The following is a 20,452-nucleotide window of genomic DNA, read 5'->3' on the forward strand; positions in this document are numbered from 1 at the left end:
TTTTTTAAAGATTTTATTTATTTATTTGACAGACAAATCACAAGTAGGCAGAGAGGCAGGCAGAGAGAGGGGAGGAAGCAGGCTCCCCACCGAGCAGAGAACCCAATGCAGGGCTCGATCCCAGGACCCGGAGACCATGGCACGAGCCGAAGGCAGAGGACTCAACCCACTGAGCCACCCAGGCGCCCCACATAAACAAAATCTTAAAAAATTTAAAAACTTTTAAAAATACATTACAAATGAAGGAAAAAATTTTTTTTCCTTATTATATTTATTCATTTCAGAGAGAAAGAAAGAGAGCACAAGCAGGAGGCAGCAGAAGGAGAGAAGGAAGCAGACTCTCTGTTGAGTTGGGCGCCGGACCTGGGGCTCGATCCCAGGACCTCGAGACCATGACCTGAGCTGAAGGCAGACGCCCAACCACCTGAGACACCCAGGCGCCCCCCCAAAATGGGTTTTTGATTAAAGCCAAAACCTAGCCATCTGGATACTGAGTTGTTTTGGGGACAGTCTCCAATCCCAGGGTCTCTGGTGAGCATGAGCCACTCCACACACAGCAGACCAAAGATTACAACTGGTCAGTCACCAAGGGGGAACCACCACCCGCCAGAAACAGGAATCACTCAACGGTAGTGATAGCACTAGGTGCTGGGTAAGATTTCTGCTCTGGACCCACATTCCTGAGCTGTGTTTTATTTCTCAGACAGTGTAAGCAAAACCCCAATATCTGAGGAGAGAGAGCCAAGGCACGGCGGGGCAGCCAGGACGAAGCCGCTCATTCTCTGTGACAACACTCTCACTCTGAAGGTCGATCTTGGGTTCAACCTCTCTTCTGGGTCTCCAGAGACTTGTGAGGGGCTGATGGCCAGGCTGCACAGACAAGAACCCTCTCGTTCCAGAAGAGACATTTGGCCCACCTCCCCTACACAGACCCCTGGCCACACAGCAATTAGAGTCATGAGCAGACCCTCCAGTTCTCCTGGGGCTTTAAGGAGACCTGTCTACCCAATTTACAAGGTCTTTAAGCTACAAAAGACCTCACCAGACGCAGCTCAAAAACAGACATCTCTCGGAAGATAGGCAAACTGGGGCTCTCTTGGCCTTAGCGCCATCTTCTGGAAACTTCCACGCCATGACAGCCAAGTGGAGGAAGAAGGGAATGCACAGGCTGGAGCGAGAAAGATGAGACAGAGGTCCTAGTAAAGCTCTGCCTTGGGCACCCACAGAAGCCACAGGAGCAGAAATAAGGAAAGCCAGAGGCCAGTGACGTGGTACAAACTGTTGGACAGCATGTCTACTTTCTAGAACTTGAGTCAATGGATCTAGAACACCCAACTGCCATCTGATCACAATGACCACCGCTGGAAGACCCACCTTGCTCATACCAAAAAATAGCCCCTTTGGGCCCTTTGCCCTGGACCTGTGACTTTCAGGACTAATTCTGTTTTCTTTTGTGGCTGAATATAACACATGTACAATAAATCATCTCTTCTGGTGTCTTAGAAAAAGAAGAAAGAGAGATAGCTAAGTTCAATAAGTGAGCTAGATTAGATGAAAAAGAGATGTGTGAGTCTAATAATATATACACACTCAGGGAGGCAGTAGGGAGTGGTGAGGACTGGGGTATATGAGGACAGCTGCTACTCACTTCCTGCTGCTTGTAGCCTGTCAGAAATATGGGCCAAGATAGCTAGGATATATTTTTTTTTACTCTTTTAATATTTTAATGTTGGCAAGTAATTACAAAAATATGTTTAATACTGTGCAGGCCAAACATAATGCCTAGAGGCTGGATTTGGCCGGGGACTGCCAATATACATCCTCTGTTCCAAGGCCAGATCTGTTGCTTGCTCTATGAAGAAAGCCAAAGCAATCCCCTTCCTACTTTCTCCCTAAATGTAGGATGGTCTCTGAGAAGAGAGAACATGTCTCTATAGCAGCCCAAAAAGGCAGAACATGTCTCTATAGCAGCCCAAAAAGGCAGTACGGTGTAGGGGGTGAGCAGCACATGTTGTGCAAATCACTTAACCTATCTGTACCTGAATTTTCTCACCTGCAAAATGAGGATAATATAAGTACTACCAAGGGTTGTCGGGAGGTTTAAATGAGTTTATAGATGAAAACACCTATGAGAGCACATAGCCACTGAAATGCCTTCTCGCAACCTGCCATTGAACCCCACGGTGAGGACAAGAGGGAGGAGGCTGGGCTCCCTGCCCCCAGCTCTCCTCCACACCATCAACGGGCCTAGGCTGAATCCAGCCTCAGGGGCCCATCAGGTGGGTCCAGGGGAGACTAGAGGGGCCAAGTTCTATCCCCAGAAAGAAACCTGATCAAAAGAGAAAAAAAAAGAAAGAAATCTGACCAACCAGGAACCAGGAACCCTACACAAGAACAGATCAGAGACACAAAGAAGCTTTTAAAGGAAAAAAGAGCTTTCCACAGCACAGAACAACACTTCCCCATAAGATGAGTGTGTTTTTAATTCACTTGCAACATTCTGGGGCCCCAATACTATTAATGGTTTTGTTATTGATGAAAACGCCTTACTTTTACTTTAAAGGACCGCGGAAGAAAAAAAGAGCCTCGGGACAGAATTCTAAGGTCTCCTTTAGGAAACTTAACATACAAAACTCCAAGCCACGAGATCAGGCATTCTGAACGCAGGTCCAGGGACAGGCTCGGAAGTCTGAGACCCCTTGGGCCAGCATGCAAAATTTTGTGTGTATAAGCACATGTTCCTAGAACTCTCAAGAGAGATCAGCGATCTGCAAAAAAGTCAAGAGTCAATGAAAAGAACCCAAAGCAAGTAAAAACTGGCTTTATGGGAATGATCACCACAGAGTTCCTTCTCCTGGCGATCTGCATCCCCTTCCCCGCCCCATTATGAGATTTTTCACTTCCCAGCACCTGGAAAGGCACACCTTCTAAATAAAGCAAAACATCTCTGGATTAATGATTTTGTATACCGCCTCCCTCTGCTGGTCAGGCGGAGGGCTGCCTGACGGCGGTCCGGGGTCCTCATCCCAGCTCCCTGCATTTACCTGCTCTGTCACCTCGGGCGTATCCTTTACCCTCTCTGAACCTACTTCCACGTCGGTTAAGTGCAGGTAACTCAGGTGCCTTGCCCTGCATTGGTACCTGACCAGTAGTGAGTTTTCAACAAATGCTATGGTGACAATTACTAGAGGGGAAGGCCTCTCCGTGTATTTCCTGGGAAATACACACACTGCACATTTGCACTCTGTTTGTAACAGCCTTGCCCATCCAGAGAACTCCTATGCAGCCTCTAAAACCCAAACCAAATGCCCTCTGCATAACTGTCCCAGAGCCCTGGCACCCAGTGTGGCTGATGAGTGTCTTTCACCCCGATAACTGGTGAGCTGCGTGAGGGCAGTGACTGTGCCCTCCTGCTTTCCTGTTCCCCCAGCGGCCAGCCCAGATGGTGCTCCATGAACATCTGCTCAACAGTTAGGCTCTACTTAGAGACCTCTGAACCGCAGGTGGCTACGTGCCCCACCTTAGCGGGCCACCTAGAGGACCACCCGGAGGCACAACCTGCTCCTATGAAACAGGTGCGTGCCCCAGGGGAAGCCAGCCCAGAACAGCAAGTCTAACTGAGCAGGACAGAGGGTTCTGTCCCCAGACCTAACAGCAGCACTGCGGGTACACCCATAATGCCCACTGCTAGCAAAGCCTCAGATTTTCCACAAGGGCTGAGGAAGAACTCCTTGCCAACCACAGAGGCAGCTTCCCCTTTAGCTCTCAATGACAGCCTCGGCTTGGGAGGCCTAGGCAGGCTTGCTTGGACCGGAAGCCCCTCTCCGTGCACAGACACACCCCCGGGACAGTCTGCACCGAGCTGCCCTGAGCTGAGATGCCCCTGGGAACCCATCCGGACCTTCTCAGCTGCCCGGGCCCAGATGCGACCCCCTGCCCACCTTCACACCCTCCAGGAGTGCCTGGGGGTCCTCGATGCCCTCGGGGACACACTTCTTGTTCTCCGGGAGGGATTCCAGTTTCTCCACCAGCGCTTTCAGGCCCTTCAGCTCAAACTCAGTGAGGTGGGTCCACTTGGCGGAGACCCCCGTGGCAGGGGAGCCGGTGGGCGTCTTGGGGTAGTCGGTGGGCACCGTCGTGGACTTCACACTTTCCTCCGACTCGTTCGACAAAGTCCTTTGGAGGAATCGCAGAGCAGGTGCTTTCGGCTTCTTCCCGGGGGCCTCCTGGTCCTCTGAGGGGGTGCTGGAGGGCGATGGGGGGCCATCGGCAGGCGGCTTGGGCACCTTATCTGCGCCCTCCTCCTCTTCCTCCTCCTCCTCCTCCTCCTCCTTCTCTTCCTCTTGAGGCTGCTGCTCACAGGACTCCTCCTCCATCTCCAGCCAGGAATCAGATGAGAAGCCGTCTATGCTGGGCTTTCTAGGGGCATCTACAGGGAGCACAAGGTCACAGGAAAGACTGAGATGAATGCCCAGACTCCCTGCTGGCAGGCCCTGGAACGTCCACGTACTATGCCTCCCCTCTACTCTGGACACCAAGCTTTTCTGGACAGTTCTAATGGTCTATGTCTCCCTCTGCCTCTAGAAAGGTTGGGCTCAGACAGATAGGATCAAATCCCAGCTCGGTTTCTTCCTAGCTGCGTGTCCTCAGACAGGTTGCTCTACCTCTCTGAATACCCCTGGCATTTTATTTTTCAACATATAAAAATGAGGCCAGGGGCACCTGGGTGGCTCAGTCGGTTAGGTGTCTGCCTTCAGCTCGGGTCACGATCCCAAGGTCCTGGGATGCAGCCCTACCTACATCGGGCTCTCTGCTCAGCGGTGAGCCTGCTTCTCCTTCTCCCTGATGCTCTACCTACTCGTGATCTCTCTCTCTCTCTCTGTGTCAAATAAATAAACATCTTTAAAAAAAAAATAAAAATAAGGCCCAAAACGCCTATGTTATATAAAGACTCCCATCACATGAAATGTCCAGAACAAGGGGAAATCTATAGAGCCAGAAAATAAATTAGTGGGTGCCTAGGCTGGGGGTAGGGAAGAGAAGGCTCTAACACAAGGGTACAGGTTTCTTTTTGGGGTAAAGAAAACGATCCCAAATCGACTGGTGATGGTCACCCAGCTCTGGGAATATGCAAAAAACCACTGAGTTCTACACATTAAATTGTATGATATGGGGACAATATCCCAATAATGCTGTTTTTTAAAAACATAGGGCAAAAAATTGCTTCCTCGGAACACCTGCGGTGAGGATTGGCTAAGGCATCACTGAGCATGGGTCCTGGCACACAACCTGATACACAAGCCACTGCCCTGATGCCGCCGCTTTACTTTGGCGGGAGAAGCAGTGAGGCGGGGGTGGGGGGGGGGTGGGGTGTGCAGAGACAGACAAGCAATTTCAATGACCCCAACGCTGCCTCAAGCTTTCTTCTTGTGCCTGCGAATGGAATCGAAAACATTCTCCTACAGCCCTAAATATCCAAATGAGAGAAGCGATTCTCCATTTCCTGGTCCTGAGGACGGCCACAAAATCAAGCCTCTGGCCCCCACAGGAATGTGTAAGCTACTACAACCACAGGGGTCGCCCCATTATTTCAGACTAATTTCCCATTCCCTACCAGGCCGGGAGCTTCTGGAGAGCTGGCTGTGAGGTTTCAGGACTTCTCAACACCCGAATATTGCACATCTGACACGTCGGAGACTCACAAGAGACTCCCCAGGCAAAACTGAATTTCTAGGAGGGAAATACGCACTTCCCCATAAAGAGCTCAGCGGAAACATTTGCTCTCCATCATACGCCCAGTCTGAAACCCCTAAGAGTCACTAAGGATGACAGGGAAGGAGGGACAAAGGCTTTTTTACAGTGAGAAAAAAAAAATCTAAAAATCCTGGGGATCGCAGGAGAAACCATGCAGACCCTAAAGGAGACAAACCGATTGTGTTTTTCTAGAAAGAAGCAGTGAGTGAGTCTCAGCAGACTGTGCCCCGGGAAACCCCTCAGCGGGAAGAGCTCAGAGGCAGGGGCGGGGGGGGGGGGGGTTCTTCGAGATTGTTCCTCGGTGCTCACAGTCACAGCTAGAGGCAAAGTCAGCCGGGCATCCAGGAGTCAAGACTCAAGGACTGAGCCATTCGGGGGTGATGTCCCTTTAAGTAAGGCAGTAAGGCAGGGCTCCGCATCAGCCATGCTCTCTCCTGCCTCTGTCAGAACCACCCACTGCTCTGCCAAGTTTGTGTCTCCAACCCTAGTCACCCCTCCCCCTGGCTCAAAGCTTGGTCTCAGATTTTGGAGATTGGCTGCACCTCATGGGCCTGCTCCCATAGAGACAAAAACCCAACCCTAGGTGCAGGGGAGGGCTGCGGCTGGGGGATCAGCTAGCTGGTGGCCACGGAGGACTAAAACCACCAGGATTCTTTGCTCCACAGGGATCTTGTTTCACCAACCACGCCTGGGACTGGTTCCTCAGCGAGACCCGGGAGGCCACCAAGGTGACTCTGTCGGGGGTCACGATTTCATTTTCTTGGACTCTGTATTCCACATGGGAGGTTGACAAGGATGGCTTCCCCTCCTAAGGGGTCTCTAGGAGTCTGGCCAACACTCTGGCTCAGAAGTATTCCAGAAACCCAGGGACTCTCAAGGGCCACACTGAAAACGTTCTTCCTGCCCAGCTGAGCAGAGGAGGCGGCCGGGCCCACATTTCACTCACCAATAAGCATTGATTCTCTCTGGTATTCCTGAGTGAGGTAGGACCGCTGGGTCACACAGTACACATATCTTTCCAAGACATACCAGCACATCTCATAGTAGAAGGGGTAGCGAAATTTGGGCTGCACCTGAAAGCAAAGACCCAGGGGTGGAAGTCAGTTTCTGGAGGGCAAAGAACCAAGGGAGAAAACTGGGGAAAGGGGGTTTCTGCGGGTGGGAGTTATTTTCACCATCTTAACAAGAGCACAAATGGTGTGAGGGGAAAATGGGGGAGGCGGGCTGGAAGGCAGGAGAGAGGCGCTGGAAAGGGCAAGATACCAGTAGCATGCACAAATGAGGAGGAAGAGGGGAGAAAGAGGCCTATGTGAGAACATCATTTCAAAGCTCCCTGAGCTGCAGGCCGCCAGGGAAAGGCGGATGGGGTCCGCTTTGTGCTTCTGTGAGATGCAGAGAAACAGTTGTCCCTTGACCTGCTGACGGAGGGTGCGGGTACCTGCGGATGTGAGCCTGATTCCAGCTACAACAAACACAGGCTCCTCCTCGTTCTCAAAAATTCTTGCACACACTCTGCTATCCCTCCCTGCCCCTTGAAAGACAGAAATCGACCCCCTCCCAAACCTTACCCATTCACAGACCGGCTATCAAGCATCTCCTGCACTCTGGGAGGGAGGCAACACCGGGCGGACCAATGAGGAGGGAGGGGGTGTGGCCTCACCTACCTCCAGGGGCGGGGCCTCAGAGGGACCCTCCTCCTGCACCTCCTGCTCCTCCCAGACAACCACCTGGCACTCCCCAGCCTGTATCCCCAAAGGATTCCCTCCGACAAAAGTCCTCAGGGTGACCTGGGGTGGCTCTAACACCAGGAGACACACGCCCGGGTCTGGAGCAGGGGTCCAGATGGGGATCCCCTTCGGGCCACTTCTTATAGGGGAGGAAGTGTAGGTGCAGAGAGCTTTATGTATCAGAACCGTGAAAAGGCGGGGGCTCCGGGCCTGGGCTCCAAGAGAATTCTGATGGGTGGAAGCACGGGGTCTATATGGACGAGATGGCAGAGAAAGATGGCAAAGGAAGCAATTACACTGACGGCCCTGCACAGATGAACCCTCCGGAAACTTCATCCTGAGCAGGTAAGTGAGGAATGAGGGCAGTGAGTGGGTAGTCCCTGTCTCCCCCAGGGACTGAGCCCTCTTTTCCAAAGCTAGATCCTACAGGTCCACACTCACTCCGGACCTGCTCTCCTGCCCTCTCGCCAAGGGTGTGTCTGCCTCCAGGGATCTCTGCGGGTGCCAGAGACCCCTCTTCACCTCTCCTATCTTCCAGAAATCCAGGGAGTTCGACGTTCAGCAAGGACACGCTCCCACCTTTCTTGCAACAGTCTACAGGCAACATTCTACGTGTGGGATGAAGGCAAAGACAAGCAGACCTCAGTCCTCCATTTGCCCTAAAATACCACTCTCCTGCCTCTCTCACAGCGCCCACCTGGAAAAGGCCCCAATTCTGTCCTCTCTGAGAGTCCCAGCTCAGTCCCCCGGCCACCCCAGGCCCCACTGACTCAGTCAGTGTTCAACCGTGAGGCCCTTTTCCCATGTCTGGGGCGGTCTCACTTCTCCCATCTGCTTATTGGGTCCATTCGACCTCCCCACCTCTGGTGGATGGTATGTGCTGGAATGAGGTCCTGGCCGCCGCATGCTTTTGAGCTCCTCCGGGGGGATGCATGGAGTTGGGAACATCTAGCGGTTTCCTTGGCTCCAGCTACTTTCCTGAGAACCCTGGTTTGAATGCTGGGGTAGGAGTAATCCTTTTTCACTGTCACTGGACCAGTGCCCTTCGGAGTTTAAAAAGGAGAGGGTCACTTCAGACTGAGACAGACCCTGACCTCCTGTGAGGAGGGGTCCAGGAGCCTCATCCCTACCCCCGCTCCAGAGCAGGGACCAAGCGACTTTGAAACCAATTGCCAATACCTACAGAGCAGGCCGAGGACAGGCAAGCCCGCCTCTTCTCGGACGGACCCTTACTCACATCTCCTGACTTCAGATTTGATCGGTAAGACTCTGAAGTTGCTTTTGATCTTTCAAATTTTGGGAAACCGTGCGAACCACTCCGCACGGCAGGGCACCACAGCGCCTGAGACTCTTTCTAGATCAGGAAAAAAAATATATTTTTTGGCTGTCTATCAGGAGAGGAAGAGAAGTCTCCCCTCATTGTTGCTGAACCCAAGGGAAACCAGCTGGGTGAAAACAAATGCTGATGAAGGAATTCAAATTTTTTCTTTTCTTTTTATTTTTTTTTTCCAAGAGAGCACGGCAGGAAACAAAATGGGCAAAGAATTGACTTACAAACGGGTTGTCGCCTTCCACCCTTCGCCTTCAAAAGGTCTCAGCCACATGCCTGGGAACATTAAACACACGATTGCTCAACATTATTTGTTGACAAATTCGGAGCCTCACCAAATTGAGTTGTTCACCAAAAGGCAAGGCAGTTCAGAAAGCATGCAGCGCTCCCAGCCTGGGGGGTGATCAGCCTATGAGCCAACCTCAAGGGGTAGCTTTGAGTTCCCAAAGGCCCCTGCGAGTAGCACTTGGCCTTAACCCTTCCTCTTACAGCTGAGCGACCTCGGGAGATCAGAACCAAAGGCGTTTTGGTGCATTTAGAACTCCCAGGTCTCAGGGGACTTGAAAAACTAAAATATGAGGGTGGGTGGAAGTATCTTAAAATTTGTTTTTCTCCTGGAAAAAAAAAAAAAAAGTCAATGGGAAAAAAAAAATCCAATGGCGGAGGAAAAGAGGAGAGGAAGGGAAAATTATTTGCAATTTCCAAATAGATTCACTGGCTGAGACGGAATGGAGCGTGCGGCGTTACCTTTCCTGAGAAAGCTGCCTTCACTAGAGCCATTGGGGGAAAAAAAAAGATAAACATAAGAGAGACGGCAGTTTAATGAATGATCAACTGGACCATCCCTGTCCCTTATCAAGCTAACTGGCGTTAAAAATATGTAGTGATAGTTGTTGAGACGTTCTCTTCACATAATAAACATGCAACACATCCGGTCCTTGGTGTGGCTCCTCCCCCACCCCCCGCATCTTTACAATGAGAGGGTTTACTCTGCATAGGGGAAGACACGTGTGGGTGTCTACACACTGGAAACCACCAGGCCCGGGGCAGGGCAGGGCCCCAGCCGCAGTATCACCCAACCCCCCGCCCAAATTAAAATCCTAGCGAGTGAGACGCAGCTTCCTAAACATAGGAGACCGATGGGGTTCCCCTGGTCTGGATGGGAGGGGGGGATCCCCCCCTTGGGCCACAAAGGCAAATTCTTTTTCTAAGACAAATCCACACCACGGGGCTTAAAGACTGACAGTTTCCTGTCCCACCCCCTGCCTTTGGTTTCCAAGCAAAGCCCCGTTTTAGGGACTCTTGAAAAACTATTTTTAAATGGCCATAACCTTCTTAAGAAAGCTCACAGGGATGTAAGGAATTAAGCTGTTGCGAGCTGACAAGGAGCCCTGGCATTTTATCTGGTTTCCAGTGCTCTCTCCCCAGCATCTTTTGTCTGCCTTGGCTCCTAAGACATAAACAATTGGGCCCTGTAGCCAAGCCCTCTCCAAAGACCAGAAATCAAAGCAGATTAAACAGCCTGCCTGCCCGCCAGCCCCCCGCCCAGCAACCTGCTTCAGGGAAACCAGATGGGGCGCCCACTCAGATGACAGGGAGAGTGGGCCTTGGGGGAGGGGACCCTGCCGTGCTCATCTCAACACGGACCTGAGAGTCTCCGGGCGCTCACTGTGATTCCGAGGGTTCCACACTATTACCCTCCCTCCTCCCTCCCTCCGAGCAGGGGAGGGGAGCTGGACTCCTGATGGAAGGATGGGGCCCAAATCCACCGAGACGGACAATCCGGATTCCCTGGGGGAGGGGGACAGCTGCCAAGCAAGTTGCCAAAGCCTTTAGAAATCCCAGCCTGATTCTGGCTTTCAGGAATTGGCTGGAAAGTCATGGGCCTCACTTCTGAATTTCTCCTTTTTTATCCCATACTCCCTAGTCCGCTCATAACGCAAACTGGCCCATTCTTCAGGGCTGGCCAGGGAACAGCTCGCCGGAGCCCCAGACAGCACTTGACCCAGACTATGGGATGACCACTCACACCCAGGATGCCACAGGGCAGCCTCCCCCAGACCGGGAAAGGAATGGTGGGCGGGCAACAGAGAAAAGAGGTGCGAAAATCCACAAAACAAGACCCAGTCTCTGCAGACCCAGCAGCAAACCCATCACTGAAGACGCACAGTTGCTCTGGGAAGACAACCCGACCACTGAACAGAGCTCAGAGTTGTTCCCAGGAAACCCCCGGACACAGTCCCTCAATGCCATCAGGACGGTTCGAGAAGTCAGACACACACACAGTAGCTAAGTTCTGGTTCACATTTGTGATTCTGGCAGCCCAGGGCCTAGAAACTAGACCAAGAAAGGCGGGGACCCTGGGCCCTGGGCATCTGCCTCGATGGAATGTTTCCGCAGAGTCCAGGCACGACCACACCTCTCTGGGGCAAAAAAGCCTCCTCTGAGGCAAAACCCAAGAAGATGTGGTGTGGTCCGTCCACACGAGGGACTGTGACTCAGCCATAAAAAGGGATGAAGCAATGACCCCGGCTACATCGCGGATGAACCCCGAAGACAGAAGTGAGAAGTGACAGAAGCTAATCACGAAAGGACACGGTACAGGATTCCATGTCTGTGCAACGTCCAGTGACAGGCCAATCTGTAGAGGCAGAAAGCAGACTGTTGGTTGCCACAGGCTTGTGGGGGGAGAGGGGTGGTGATGGAAGGTGACTGCTAATGAGTAGGGGGTTTCCTTCCGGGGTGATGAGAATGTCCTTGAGTTAGAGGCCGTAGCTGCACAAGGCTGTGGATGGGCTAAATCCCGCGGAGTCGCGCAGCGTAACTGGTGGCTCATGTGCTATGCGCGTTATAGCTCAACAGAGAAAAGAGAATATGTGAACAACTGTAAGAAAAAAGGAGAAAGAAGGGGCCCTCTTGACCCCAGTTTCCCACCCTCAGACCTGTCTCTCAACTGCCTTGGGACCCTTGGCCCAGCTCCACAGTGGGAAAGAGGGTGTAGATGCGGGCAGCCAGTGCTCCCCAGGGGAAGCTCGTGGAGCAGAGTGGCGCGGAGGGCACACGGGGCACACGTCAGGTGTCTCAGCCTCAGTCCCGGTCCTGGGGGGGGGGCAGGGGAGACCCTATGTCTGAGAAGCTGTGACCATCACAGTCACAAGGAAAAGTCCCTCCCCTGCCGCCTGCAAGCAGACACGGGGACGGAGCTCAGAGACAATACAGATACTGGTTTCCTCGGGGCGTGATATCACATTTGGGGTCCCTGGATGGAGGCAACACATGGCCAAGAGCTGACCTTTCCAAGCCCCCCTCCGAACCACAGCCATAACCACCCCATAACCACCCCAAAATCCCCAACTCCCGCGCATCCCTGTCTACACCCGAGAAGAAGGAAGAGGGAGGGTTCCCAGTATCTCACAGCGTTTCCTCACTAGATGCTTCCTCTTTGACCAGGGGGTTTTGACCGCCACTGGCCTGGAGATGAACAGAAACTCCAGGGGCTCTGGGTGGGGCTCTTACAGGCAGCCCCCCACAAGGACCAAGGCCCTGCTTGAGGCAGGGAACGGGAGGAAGGGGGGAACCACGGAGGACTTTGGAATGACTCGTCCCCACACACCCCGAGCGCCAGGCAGGGCTCAGGGGCTTGGGCAATCCCGCCAGGAGAGAAAGAAGCCACCTTACCCGTGTTCTGTCCTCGATCTCGTAGATCCGCAGCTGCATGGGCACGTTAAAGCTGTGCAGGATGTTTCCGCCAAATACCAGAGAGTCTACAGGGGTGTAGACAGCATGGATCCAACCTGGGGCGGGGAGGGCACAGGCAGGGTCAGCCGCGGGCTCCCGGACCCCTGGGGAGGGTCACCGATGGAAGCAAGCACAAGGGCCCAGGAGGCCCAGGGGAGCAGCCAGGGCCACAGCTGAGGATCCCTGGGCTGCCCGACCCAGAAGGCACCTTTCCGGGCTGGCCGACGGGGCTCAGACACACAGCCCCGAAGGACGATCACAGTCACTGAGCCCCGGATGGCGCAAGACAGTGGTGGGCAGCGGGAGGGCGACAGGGGCTTCCTCGTGTTGCTGCAGCCTCCAGCAGGGCCAGGCCCCGTCTCCCCTCCCCAGGCTGGCCAGGGTGCCGCACACCTCTCATTCAGGCTGGCCCTCAGCCTCTTCCCCAGGGGCCCAGACAACATCAGTCTCAGGAGAAGTCACAAAGCACTGCCTGGGGCCATGGCTAAGGAGCGACACCTGCCAGAACACTGCAAGGGACCCAGACACTTCCCTGCCTGAAGCGCAGAAGATCGAAGTCACCTATAAGGACTGGAACCCAGGGCGGTGGCCTCGCTTGGTCCCTGAAGGTTGGACATATCAAGCCACCCGACTCCATCACATGTAACTAATACATGTCTCCAGGGCTCAGCGGACCCACATGTGCTCCCGCCCACAGTCACAGCGCGGAGCTAGGGGACAGGCAGTATGATAATCCCCGCCCATGGACAGATGCTGCAACCAAGTCACTTGCTGGACGAGGTCACAGCGCCTCTGTTCGGAACCCCTACGCCGCCCGGCCGCTCCATCACAGGCTCAGCCCGCCAGGCCTGCGGGTCCCAGGACCAGGCCAGGGAGGCAAAAAGAGACACGCAGAGGGAAACGAGACAGACAGAGGTAGGACAAGGACAGAGAGGCGGACAGACTCACAGTGAGAGACAGGATCGGCAGAGGAGAAAGGGGACAGACAGGGCAACCCCAACCCCGAGATCCCCGGCCCAGGAGTCCACATCTCCTCTGACCCCTCTTCTCTGAGCTGTGTGCATTAGTTTGTCTGCCTGGAGGACGATTACAGAGCCCCACCCCCACCCAAAACGCGCCAGCCCTGAGTCACAGGCAGCCCCAGGTCCACGGCAGCCAGGAACAAAGGTACAAGGCCACTGCTGCCCTCTGTGGGACACTCGGGGCGCTGGGTCTGCCCTGCAGGGCAGGGAGTGGGATGAGCGGGCGGTCGGTCCTGGGGGAAGGCGGGGACAAGCACCAGCCCAGAACACAGAACAAAGGCTCTGTGTAACCTGGTTCTGTCTAGCTCCCCACACCTCGGGCTCCGCTGGGCAGGTGTGCTCTTGTGGCGTTCCCTGGGCGCCTTCCCATCACCCTCGAACCTACCCACGTGCAGGACAAGTGTGGCTGCCGCTTGGCTTCCGCATCTGCTTCGGCCTCTCCATCTCAGCTGTGTTCCAGCTGATTTTCTCGGCTGTACGTTTTATATCTTTGCTGAGCAGAGCTACACTGCCCAGGACTGTTCTTACGGCCATCAACGTGACTTAAGCAACATTTCCTGAACTGGGACCCAGGACTGCCAGGGTCAAGGAGACGCACGTGGCAGGGTGAAGCCTGAACGGGGCCAAGAATCCGGGCCCCGTTCCTATGCTCCTCACATGCCCACCCAGGGCCCTACAGAAAGCCCCAGCCCCTCACCCCTGGGCTGGAAACCGTCCCGTGGCCGACTCACCATGTGCTATGGGGTAGCTGACCACCCCCTCTCCTGGCCTCTATCTGCCGGAGTGAAATGAGGGAGATCACTACCTCCCTTGCGGGGAACCTGGTGAGCAAGAACTCAGTCCATGTAAGCAACTGCCACTGACACTCGTGGTGGTCTCGTCCATCTTGAAGACTTTGCAGACACTGGTGCCCGCGTCAGTCTGCATTTATGGGCTCTCCCTTCTGTCCTGTCAGGTGGAAACGCAGACACACCTGACTTACACCTGTTACCCTAGTAACTCAACCAGCAAGTGACTCGGTGAGCCAAGAGGGAAACGGAAGACAGGTTCTGTTTCAAGCAGAGTGGCAGGGAATCTATACCCCCCAGGCATTTCAACGGCTTCTAGAAGCTTCTACCCACTCTTCTCTAATCCCCAAGCCAGGGCCTCACAGGTGGGCCAGGCCGCCTCAAATGGATTAGTCACTGCCAAGTTCTTCCCCGTAGCCTTCCTCAGATCTGCTCCATGACTTTGGAGCATTTCCCTCAGGAAGAACCAGGAAGGAGAAACAATAGCGTTCACAGGCTCCATCCATCCCCACCCTCCTGATGATGTCTCCTTGGCTGCATCCCAGGAAGCACAAGAAAGCAGGTGTCCCAGGCTGGTGACTGAGCTGGGGAGGCTGACATCTGCCTCTTGCTTCCAGGCCAGAGTCACCAACAACATGAAGGCAATAACAGGAGCGATTCCGGACAAGCGACAAAGGACAGATCCAATCAAGGCAGGAAAGCAGGCAACCCAGAGAGCCTACTGACAAGTGTTCTCTGGCACCTGAGGAACAGTGGAACACACAACCCAGACACTCGGGATTCAGAAACTGAAGTCCCCCTCCCACCCCGCCATCCACATCTGTCTGTCTCTGTGGCTGCTGTAGGGGTAAACCCAAAAGTCACAGAACTCAGGGGCTCACAAAGGGCCATGGCCTGCTTCCTTTATGAACTCCCTGAGCTGAGCCAGGCTGCCAAGGTGCAGCCTCTCCTCTCTAGGACCTCCCAGCGGGTACCAGGGACCCAAACTGGCAGGCCACAGGCTGCGGCAGACTCAGGAGCGTGTTTCGTCTGACCCACCTGTGTTACAAAAATGGGGAAATTTCACAAGACGATCTGAACGGCTTCCTTCTCTAGAAAAACCCACCAGGCCGTTCTCCTCTGGCTTTCACTGGTTGGAGACGTGTAGCAACTGTCCAGTCTCCTGAAGCCCACCCACTTCTCTGCCTCCCATCCAGCCTGCTTCACTGCTACCCTCTCCCTGCTCTGTACCCATTTTACAGGTGGGTCATCTGAGGCCCAAGCCATGTAACACTCTTAAGCAGCTTCAGGTTACTTTTTCTCAGACTGGCCCCAGTCTAAGAAACACCTAGGGCTACCCATGAATTTGGGGTCATGAGTGATTATTTATTTATTTCTTTATTTTAGAGGGAGACAGAGAGCAGGGAGAGCAGAGGAAGGGGGAATCCCCACTGAGCCCAGAGCCTGACGCAGGACTCAATATGGGTCTCAATCCCATGATCCAGAGATCATGGCCTCAGCCAAAATCAAGAATTGGATGCTGGGGCGCCTGGGTGGCTCAGTGGGTTAAGCCTCTGCCTTTGGCTCAGGTCATGATCTCAGGGTCCTGGGATCGAGCCCCAAGTCGGGCTCTCTGCTCAGCAGGGAGCCTGCTTCCCCCCCTCTCGCACCCTGACTACTTGTGATCTCACTCTCTCTGTCAAATAAATAAATAAAATCTTTAAAAAAAAAAAAAAAAGAATTGGATGCTGAGCTACCCAGGCACCCTTGGTCATGGGTGAGTCTTATTACAAAGCAAGGATGGAAAATACTTTCAGGTCAGTCCAAGCCACCGACCCCAGGGCCCTTCTAGCTCCCTATGTTAGAATCCCCATCCTGGCTGCTACTTGGCTGGACACATTCAGGACACAGAGAATGTGTCTTACAGCCTCCCTAGGCCATTCCACACTGCCAAGCGGGCCCTTAAGGAAATTTGTTAAATGAGCAAATAATTCTCCCAAAGCCATATGGCTAAGAAGGAAGACCGAATCCGAAGTCTACTGAGTCCCAGACTAATGGGGACCCAGATGAACTCTGAAACTAGACGCACCTGGGTTCCTGCCCTGCTCTGTTGCTTATTAACTGTGTGACCTTGGACTAGTTTGTTTACTTCTCTGGGCCTCAGGAACCTTCTTTATTTAAGTTTTTTGTTTTTTGTTTTTTTTCATTTTTTCAAGTAATCTCTATACCCATTGTGGGCTCGAATTCACAATTCCGAGATCAAGAGTCGCAGGCTCTACCAACTGAGCCAGCCAGAAACCCCCACAAGCTTTCTTTATTTAAAGAAAAGGCAGGAGGAAATAAGTTTCTCCCCATATGTTTATGAAGAAGGTAAGTAATATATGTAAAATGTTTGCGGCTTGCTAGTATGAGTTATTACGACCATTAGCCATAGTTCACCTAAGCTGGTGCAGCCGGGGGAGGCTAAGCCCGTCCACATGGTCAGGGCATTGGCCACACGCATCACATGAAGGAAAAAGATGTCACTGAGTCCATCTGACCTCCGATTCCTTGGGGATGATTTCCACCTCCAGCTTTCCATCCACCTCGAGATCAGGCTGAATCTGGGTGACCCGCCAGCCGCTCCTGACCCTGACTGTGTGCCCTGGCGAGGCCACTGTATTCCCATGGCCTCAGCCACCTTCAAGTCTTCCTCTTCCAGGCAGCTTTCTTGGACCACCCAGGAATGAATCCTGAGAACCACAACCCCCCCGCAGCACAGCCACTACCCAACTTTTCACCCCAGACACAAGAAGGAAGAGTTAAATCGCATCTCACAAAGATACTGTAACATTTAAAAAGCCTCCCAACCCAGCAGCTTCCAGGTTAGTCTTTAGACTTGAAGACCTGCTGAATGACCCACAGGGACACATGAGGCCAGCATGAGCTAAGATACCTGTCTAAGGTCACACCGTGGGGACAAAAATCATTGTCAGAAGTCAGAAATGCCAGAATTATTCTCTACTCCGGACACAGAAAACCCCACACGCAGACAGACCTTGTTCCCCAAGGCCGGCTCTCTACTCTCCACTCAAAGCCACACTCCAACTCCCCCGGCCCCCAGCTGTGTGTGCCCACAGCTCAGGGGGTGTGGACGAGGGAGAGAATCCCCAGGTGCCCGACTACTTCCGCGACAGCGAAACTCTGGTCCTTCAGTTTTCCCTGGGATGGCAAGTGAGAAAAAGGAAGATGGCACAGACTGTCATAAACTCAAAACTATCAAATTAAAACCACCATCCTTTATTCCAAAATTATGGATTTCCAAGTTTTTTAGTATCGGGATCACCTTCTATTTGTGAAAATCAGCAGTACAAGTTTGTGACAATAAGCTCCCAACTTTTTTTTTTTTTTTTTTTTAATTTCATTGGCCCCTGCAGAAATCAGTGCTTAGGAACCACATTTCCCCTTAGACAAGTTCTAACTGTCCTTTTTTCACTTCCTGAACATCCTGGTGTCTCGCTCACAACCCTCAGGGCCAGGAGTCTTTGCTGGGGTCTAACTCAACCTGCTGCTGCGGTTCAAACCCTCCTCTTGCCTCCAACAGACAGTCACACCTCTGCTGGGAGTCAGAGGCCGCCTCTCAAGACTTTCTCCAACTTGCTAAGTCACCAAAACGAACGCCCCTCCCAATCTAGACTGAGGGAAAGCAATGAGCCACCTCCCAGCTGTGCAGAAGGCCTGGGATAAAGAAGGTCTGTCCTCCCAGGGAGGTCAGGAGGCCTGCACTCAGTGGGACCAGGTTGGGAGGCACCTGGAAGGTTCCAGAGTTCAGCGTCATCCTGCTCCCATTGTACAGATGGGATGGCTGAGGCACAGAGAGGGGACAAGACCTGCCCCAGGTCACAAGGAGAGTCAGCAGCAAGGCCAGGAACGTGACAGGGTTCCCCTGCATCCACCATAGCCAACCCCCAGGAAGAGTGGCTTGAACACATCTAAGAGGTCTCCGTGCCACTCTGCCCACCCACTGCAACCCCTTCCTGTCCCAAGGAGGGGTCCCTCCCCTCCCCAAGTCTGAGGATGGACCTGGGGCCATGGTAACAAAGTCATCCCCACTAAACCCTGCCACTTCCCAACCCCCAATTTCTCTAATAGTGAAATCTCTGCCTTCTGCTCAACTTTCTGGAAGAGCCCAAGTGTGCAGACCCTATCCCCTCAGTGGGAGATGCTACCATAACGGCCCCCTCTTCACTTGACACTAGTGCTTCATGTCCAGACCCCAGGCCAGCTTCCAACGCCACTCTCAGAAACCTAAGTGTGACCAGATTCTCCATCCAATGGATCTTAGTTGCTTCAAAGGATACTCCTAAGGTTCAAGCCCCCACTCAGTGGCAAATTCCCTGCAGGCTCCTTAGCACAGTCATATACATAGTCTCTGCTTGTATACATCCAGGGACAGGGAGCTCACTACCTAGCAGAACAAACCATTCTACCACCTGGCTGTACCTCTTCTTCCAGGAGACGATCTTTCAACCAGCTGACAGCCGTTCCCATTCACTATTACTTCCCTGGATCAAACCATCCAATTCCTCCTTCAAATTCATCTCACCTGATGTGACATCCAGACTCCCATATCCAGGACAACTCACTCTCCAAAGTAGAGTGACCAAAATGAGCACAACCTCCTATATGTGACCTGACCCCCTCACTTTATACAGCGGGACTGTCACCTCCCTCATCCTGGGTAAAATGTTACTGTTAATGCCACCAAAAACTGCACTCCCTGACCCCTAGGGCATCTGTCATACTCACTGGTGCCTCAGCCTGTAGCTGCCCCCAAAGCCCTCAGTCCGTCACCAGAGAGCTGAGGCATGGAGGTCTCAGCTCACTCAGTCCTCACTACCACCCCGGGAAGTCTCACTCCCATTTTACAGACAAGAACACTGAGGCACAGAGAGCTTAACTCACTACCGTAAACTCACAGCTCATAAGCACCAGAGCTGAAATTCAAACGAAGGCTGTTCAGTCTGGCTCCGGGGCCGGTGCTCTGAATGACTGCCCCCCACTATACCTGCAGCCGCAAGTTCTTTTTCTCTTTCCTTCTTAATTTCTTTTTTTTGATGGGGGAGTGGGACTCCAAGTGCAAGAGCAGACACTGACCTCGACTACTTTTCACCTTGTGCTGCAGGAGGAGGCTGCCACGTTGGGTCCTTTCCCAAAGCTACATTCCCCTCTGCCCATTCCCTAGGCTTTCAGGCACCCTTAGAAGACCCCCCACTCCGGGGTCCGCCCTTCCCCAGAACCTGCCCGGGACTGCCATTACCATACGCTGCTTCTTTGGGTAAAACAACCCAATTCCTCCTTCAAGGGGGTGAACCCACCCCCCTCCCCACAGCACCACATCACCCCATCACACAGAAATCTCCACAGTATGTCCTAGGGAAGCCACTCACCTTCCCCCGAGTAAGGGCACTAAGCTTTTTCCCAAGAGTGAATTCTAGCCCACAGGCAGGGAGACACAGGCTAGATGTGAGAGAGACGGGGGCTGCTTCTCCCTGCAGCCCGAGGCCTGCTTCTCTCAGGGACTCCCCGTGGCCACGAGGCCCACAGAACCCTGTCCCCTGGCCCGAAACCCTGGCTGTGGCCACGGGAGAGCCAGGGGCCGAGGGAGAGCGCGGCGCCAGCCTTGCCGGAACCTACCGGAAGGGATGAAAAACGTGTAGCCCTGTTTCAGCTCAATTCTTTGGCATCGTTCCACGCGGTCTCCCAGGAAGATGTCACTCTGTTTGCCTGACAGCACCCACTCCTCGTACAGTGCCAAATTGTGCAGGGTTGGAGGAATCAGCCAAAAGATCTTGGGAGGAAAAGGAGGCGATCAGCTGAAGACCGGGGCCAAAGTCCTGGATCCCTTCCAGGCTGTGCCACAGCCCAAGGAGACAGCCCTACCTGCCTGGGAGCGGGGAGGACAGGGGACCACCTCCAGGCCCAGGCCCAGAGGGTCTCTGGGATGGCGGGAGGCTGTGCCGCCCTCCTGGAACACACTCTGCCTGCCTCTAGGGACTCTCCATTCCCGCTAAAACATCAGGGTGGGTAGAGTTCCTCGACTGGGTGGAACATTCTTTCTCCCGAGCGACAGGC

The 20,452-nt window shown here is 53.5% G+C and overlaps 1 protein-coding gene across 4 annotated transcripts in view; it reads right to left on the reverse strand.

The window, feature by feature from the left end:
• The window catches only part of KDM2B (lysine demethylase 2B), a gene marked incomplete at its 5' end in the record, with an annotated part of 120,353 nt that overhangs the window by 60,438 nt on the left and 39,463 nt on the right, over window positions 1–20,452 (reverse strand). For 3 of the 4 annotated variants that reach the window (XM_080820958.1, XM_080820959.1, XM_080820960.1), the window contains 4 exons: window positions 3,942–4,429; window positions 6,701–6,827; window positions 12,490–12,605; window positions 20,015–20,168. In XM_080820958.1, the coding sequence (XP_080677084.1) occupies window positions 3,942–4,429; window positions 6,701–6,827; window positions 12,490–12,605; window positions 20,015–20,168 (885 nt within the window). Of the gene's footprint in view, window positions 1–3,941; window positions 4,430–6,700; window positions 6,828–9,035; window positions 9,088–12,489; window positions 12,606–20,014; window positions 20,169–20,452 lie in introns of those variants that run through there. The other variant, XM_080820961.1, reaches the window with a different exon arrangement.

Source organism: Martes martes, assembly GCF_963455335.1.
Source record: "Martes martes genome assembly, chromosome: 13".
NCBI classification, from domain to species: domain Eukaryota; kingdom Metazoa; phylum Chordata; class Mammalia; order Carnivora; family Mustelidae; genus Martes; species Martes martes.